The 6,000-nt window shown below is 36.0% G+C and overlaps 1 protein-coding gene across 6 annotated transcripts in view; it reads left to right on the top strand.

The window, feature by feature from the left end:
- MIS18BP1 (MIS18 binding protein 1) overlaps positions 1 to 6,000 on the top strand; it is a 58,388-nt gene that overhangs the window by 20,369 nt on the left and 32,019 nt on the right. For all 6 annotated transcript variants that reach the window (XR_009210262.1, XM_058429506.1, XM_058429505.1 and 3 more), the window contains 2 exons: positions 2,469 to 2,542; positions 4,232 to 4,362. Coding sequence is in view for 5 of the 6 variants with exons in the window: in XM_058429506.1 (XP_058285489.1) it covers positions 2,469 to 2,542; positions 4,232 to 4,362 (205 nt within the window). In the remaining variant the exon portion in view is untranslated. The remainder of the gene's footprint in view (positions 1 to 2,468; positions 2,543 to 4,231; positions 4,363 to 6,000) is intronic.

Here is a 6,000-nt window from a genome sequence, read left to right as displayed (position 1 = left end):
GCCCTAGAAATGTTTCTCTACCAGCATGCACTCTCTAGGCTGTATTTCCAGTGTCATAGTTTTAAATTCCATCTCTATGCTGATAGCGCTCCAATATATTTCCAGCACAAATATTCTTCTCAACTCCACATTCATGTGCAGTTGTCTATATGACTTTTCTGTTGATATCAGATAGGCATCTCAAATTTAAAATGTGAGAAAACGTGAGATTCTCATTCTTGATTTCTTTACCGTACCTTCTCCATTGTCCTGTATTAGTACATGGTAATACAATTGGCCCCAGTATTTAGGCAAAATTTTAGATTCATCTTGAACTCTTGTTTCTCTCTCATGCTCCACATCCAAACCATGAAGAAATCCCATTGGCTCTACTCTCCTGAATGTGGCCTTTTGTCACTGTTCAACCACTACCTCCTAGTCCAGGGATGACTGTCATAGCCTAGTGGTCTCCCTGCTTCCAGTATTGCTTTTCTCCTTTTTCAGTCTGTTTTCCAGACAGAAGCTAAAATCTTCATATATAGTCTCATCTCTACCCAACAGTCCCTTAAAATATCAAATTTTGTCATTCTGTTCAGAATCCTCCAGTAACTTGTCATCTCAATAGAAAACACTAAGCCTTTAGCATGGTTTACGGAGCTGTACTTAGTTAATCCTGGAGATCTCCAACCTCACCACTTATTCCCTCTCACTTACTCCTTTCAAATTATGCCTTCCATGCTGCCTACCTGGGTCTTTGCGCTGACTCTCTGTGCTTAGAAGAATCTTCTTGCTGATATCCACGTGACTCATTCCTCACTTTATTCAGTTCTCTCTTCCATGACGTTCCCTGACTGTTTTGTCTTAAAAAGCACCTCATTTATCTAATGCCTTTTATTCATTTTTCATGATTATTGTCACCACCTGACATTTTCATATTTGTTTAGATGCCATTATCCTGCTTGCCTCCACCCCCGACCCCAACACACACACAAGAATGTTGGACCTAAGAGGGGCAGCTGTTTACTTTCTCACTGAATCTCCACTATCTAAAAGTGTAGAACTCAACAAATATTTGTTGAATGAATAATGAATGAACATTTTGATATATAAGCAGCATAATAGCATGGGACAGGATTATTATCTCCATCTGACTGGTGCATTGATATATCTCAGGTAGTTCCAAATGTGGGAGAAGGCAAAAGGTATTATTTACTGCTGCTTCCCCAAGTCCTACCTACAATTTTTTACTTTTTTCAGAAAGAAACATTTAAAAGGGCTTAAAAACAGAAGCCATGTCTGTGCCTTGGGTGAGGGTAAGACAAGATGGTGGATCCCCTCGCCGTTACTACTGAGACCCACGGCTTATAAACAAGCCTACTTACAATTTTTTATTTTTATGTATTTACTTTTTGAGACAGGGTCTTGTTGCATCACCTGTTGAGGCTCACTGTAGCCTCGACCTCCCAAGCTCAGGTGATCTTCTCACCTCTGCCTCTCCAGTAGCTGGGACTACAGTGGTGTACCACCACACCCAGCGAATTTTTTAACTTTTTTGTGGAATCTTACTATGTTGCCCAGGCTGGTCTTGAACTCCTAGGCTCAAACAGTTCTCCGACTTGGCCTCCCAAAGTTCTGGGATTACAGGTTTAAGCAACTGTCCCTAGCCATCACCTATAATTTTTTAAATGAACATAATCAACATGCGCCATAACAAAGACTGTCCCGTTTTAATGTCTTTTCCTGACTCAGTATAAAACTACAACTGGAGAATTTGTTTTTATTTGTAAATGTGTAACTTTACATATAAAGTAAATTGCCACTCAAAATGATTATTCCATTAATTTTCACTTTTTTTCTCTTCAGAAGTAGTTCAATCTTAAGTTTTATGAAATTTATATTCAAGAATTTCTTTGCATAGATTGTCATAAAATGTTTTCCATTGGAATGATATTTTACTTGTAGTAAGATAATTAAGAGTTCTCTGAGCTATTCAGATGTTTACTTTGGAATAAAATGCTGTTAAATCTAGATTACCAGCAGTCACCTTTTTAGTTTGTAGAAAATTGGAATACAGGTCTAAACTTTACAAAAAAAAAAAAAAAAACAATTTTTTAAGGACAAAACATAGCTGACTCCTTTTCACTCCAAGTTACTGGGCTTTTTGCAGGACTTGGTGTTTTAATCTGTACCTTGGGATTTTACATGATTTTTTTCCCCACCAGTTGAGGTTTGGTGATAGAGTATTTGGGGTATAATTGCTTCTTGATTGTAGAACAAATGCAGTACAACCTGAATTCAGTCTTTTCTGTTTCATTGTATACAAGAATTTTACCTATTGCTATTTAGAATAGAATGTGAATCTTACATCAATGGCACTAAGGAATATTTGGATTACTTAGACAAGTTTTTTCTTTTAATGTAAGTTAATTTTGTAATGCTTGTGCTGCAAGTAATAGAGGAAATGTGTTCTTTGTTTTATACTTGATTAGGTAGTTCAGCTACAGGAATGGATGATTAAAAGCATCAATAATAATACTGCTATATGTGTAGAAGGAAAATTGATGTAAGTATACTATTTCAATATTCTTTTAATAAAACTTTAGTTATGTGTAAGCACTTAAGAGGTGATGCATGAGAAATAGCTCCACAAAACAAAGACCTAACAAGGTTATGAACTGAAGGCAAAAAAGTAAAATTACGGTGCAGGTCCTAGCCATGTTGATTGCTACCAGCTTTCTTGTTTTTTCATGTTTACTCAAGTTTTTCTTAAAATAGTGACAGTTCAAATTTGTATAGTGGTTTATTTTTTTTCTGAGGTGCTAATAAGTGGACTGGTATTATCTGCTTAATTATATATGATCAGTTAATATTTACTACATGCATTTCAGTCCAGATTCTCACATCTAAATTGGGACAACCAGATATAAATTACTGATCCAGAAAAGGAATCAAAATTACTTAAAACTTTGCCATACAGCTACATATTAAGTAATCATTGGCACTTTCTGGTTCTCCCTAAAGTGAGAGCATCACCAGGTAAGTGGGCTTTACCTAATTCTGCTACTCTATTAGCACCATTTCCTATTCTTCAAGACCAGTTTCTTAGTGCTACAAATACTTGTAATAAAAGGTTATAACTTCTCCAGCCTGGGTGACAGAGCGAGACTCTGTCTCAAAAAAAAAAAAAAAGTTGTTATTACTGTTTAAGGTACTTATATGTAAGTTTATAAGTGAATGTGTAAAATCTGTATTGTCCATTCTTTATCTGTCTGCTTTGTGCCCATTTCCTTACTATTAAAGATGCAGTGTAGATTGCCTTTGTTGGAATTCCATTGCTGCTGCCTACTATGTGTATTACCTGGGCAAGTTATTTATCCCCTGTCAGTCTCAGTTTCTTCATCTGTGCAATATGGATAATTGTGTTACTTACCTAGTTAGTTGTGCTGAGGATTAAATGAAAGGCTAGAGAACAGTGCTTTTAGAGTGTTATTTAAATGTTTCTTAAGTAAATAAAAGAATTGAAGAGAAGTAATACTGTATTAAGGTATAATGTGTGAATTTAACCCCAGTTGACCAAAGAAAAGTAACTTGATTTCCTTATTGGTCATGCTTATCATTAGTACGTTTATTATTATTAGTTATCTGATGAATGGGACAGTGTTCATCATTTATCTAATACATCTTCATATTTTTTCTATTTCATATTTATTCTTTAAAGAAATATGAAGAATAGATTTATGGGTCAGTGATTTGATACGGTAATTTCTTTTTTCCCCTCTTAAACCTCTTTTGGTACCTTCCAAAATGAAAGGTAAAAACATTTGGCTGTATATCGAGGGTGAAAAAACACCAGATTAGCTGGATCCAATCTACTTTCTGCATAAAAGCTAACACAGTATAGACCCTGAAGGAGAGGAACAGGGAGATCATTCTTTGGAAGCTTAGCATCAGTTAAGCAGAAGCTGCACGTATTTATTGCCAGCATCAGATACTGAGACAAGGCCTCTGCTCCCTTACTAATAATATTTTGTAGGAGGGACATGGTTTGGCTACAGTATAGTTTTTTTGGTACATAATCTGAGGATTGCAATAGCCAAGCAGTTGAGTTCTGCTGTAATGTTTGGCCCTCGAATATTTTGTAATTAGACTAATAACATTCTTAGTGTTGCTGTAGCTAAAGTGTAAAATCATTTTCTGTTAGAAATTTCTATATGAATATTTTGACCTTACCAAAACTATTTTTTTTTCCTAGAGACATCACTAACATATATTGGCACAGTAATGTAATTATAGAGCGGATTGAGCACAACAAACTTAGGACTATATCAGGCAACGTTTATATATTAAAAGGCATGATAGACCAAATTTCCATGAAAGAAGCAGGTAAATGACTGTCATTATTGATAAGTTATTTTAAGAAGTAAAGCAGTTAACCATGTTTCTCACAGTAATACACATTTTTTCAACTTTTTAATTTATGTTTTTAAATTATGAATAAATCAAAACAACTGATATTATATAAAACTTGTATAAAATTGGTAATTTTTTTTCTGATTCTTATCACTCTTATTAACAATTTCTAATAAGTTATGTGTGTTTTTTTTTTTTTTTGGGAGATGGAGTCTTGCTCTTTCACCCAGGCTGCAGTGTAGTGGTGTGATCTCAGCTCACTGCAGCCTCCACCTCCTAAGTTCAAGCGATTATTCGTGCCTCAGCCTCCCAAGTAGCTGGGACTACAGGAGTGTGCCACAATGTCCAGCTGATTTTTGAGACAGGGTGTCACCATGTTGGCCAGGCTGGTCTTCAACTTGTGACCTCAGGTGATCCACCCACCTCAGCCTCCCAAAGTGCTGGGATTACTGGCGTGAGCCACTTTGCCCAGCCTAATTTGTGTGAGTTTTAAAATATCAAATGAAATACTCCTTATTTACAAGGAATGATGTTATAAGAATATAATTTAACTCCCTGATTCCTCTCTTTGTTGAACCTACCTGGCACCACCCCAGTCCTGGTGTAACCTGATTTTCCACCTATGCCTTGCACACAGCTGAATATAACTGGAGAAAAACACATCCAAGTAGTCTAAATTTATGTTTACTAGCAACAAGTTACAGTACCTTAGTGGTTTCTTGGTGCTGCTTGGTATCCTACCATGTTTCCCTAATTCATTCACTCTCCCATCCTTCCTGATGACTTCTTCATATTTTGACAAATCTCCAATACCTCCTCCTTTTTACGCTCTCTCAGCTAGACAAAGTAGGGGAGAGGGCAGAGCACCTGAGCGAGAGGAACAATCAGAAGGGTATTTACCGTATCTACTCACCTGCTTGGATTAGCATCTGCTTTTATTATGGATGAACTAGCATGTTGCTGTCTATATCAGCCTCTCCATTTGTACACTAGCTCTCATTTTCTCTTTTACTCAAGGACGTTATTCCAGTAACACTCCCTTCTCCTGTTTTTTTCTTTTTTTAATTTCTCTTTTAACCACATTTCTCCTTTTAGCCAGTATTGCTCTCATTTATAGCAAAACAACTCACATAGTTTGTTTATATTTACTTCTGTAAATCTGATTTCTCTTGAATTTTCTTTCTTTTTCTTGAATTCTCTTTAACCTCCAGTTCTTCACTAAAACAACCTGTATCAAAGTCACCAGTGGCCTCCACATTGCTACATTCAGTATACACTTTGAACAGAGTTAATCATACTTACCTTTTTGAAATACCTTACTTAGCTTCTCTAATACCATATTCCAATTTTCATGCTGCCTGACTGCCTGTTCCTTCTTAGTTTGTGTATTTCTCCATTTTTTCTAATAATGGGGTAGCTTGGGGCTCTTTCTATTAATACACTGTGTGGTGTGCTGATTCCTTTTAGTCATTAAATATAATTTATATGATGATGAATGCCAGTTTTATATCTCAAACCAAGACCTCTCCCCTTAGTACCCAATTCATTATCCACCTGCTTATTTGACATCTCCACTAGGATGTCTGTAGGCATTTCAAACTTAATATATCT

Source organism: Hylobates moloch, unplaced genomic scaffold (assembly GCF_009828535.3).
Source record: "Hylobates moloch isolate HMO894 unplaced genomic scaffold, HMol_V3 SCAFFOLD_16, whole genome shotgun sequence".
Lineage (NCBI taxonomy): Eukaryota > Metazoa > Chordata > Mammalia > Primates > Hylobatidae > Hylobates > Hylobates moloch.
The sequence above is the reverse complement of the archived record's forward strand: the minus strand, read 5'-3'. Positions and strand labels throughout refer to the sequence as shown.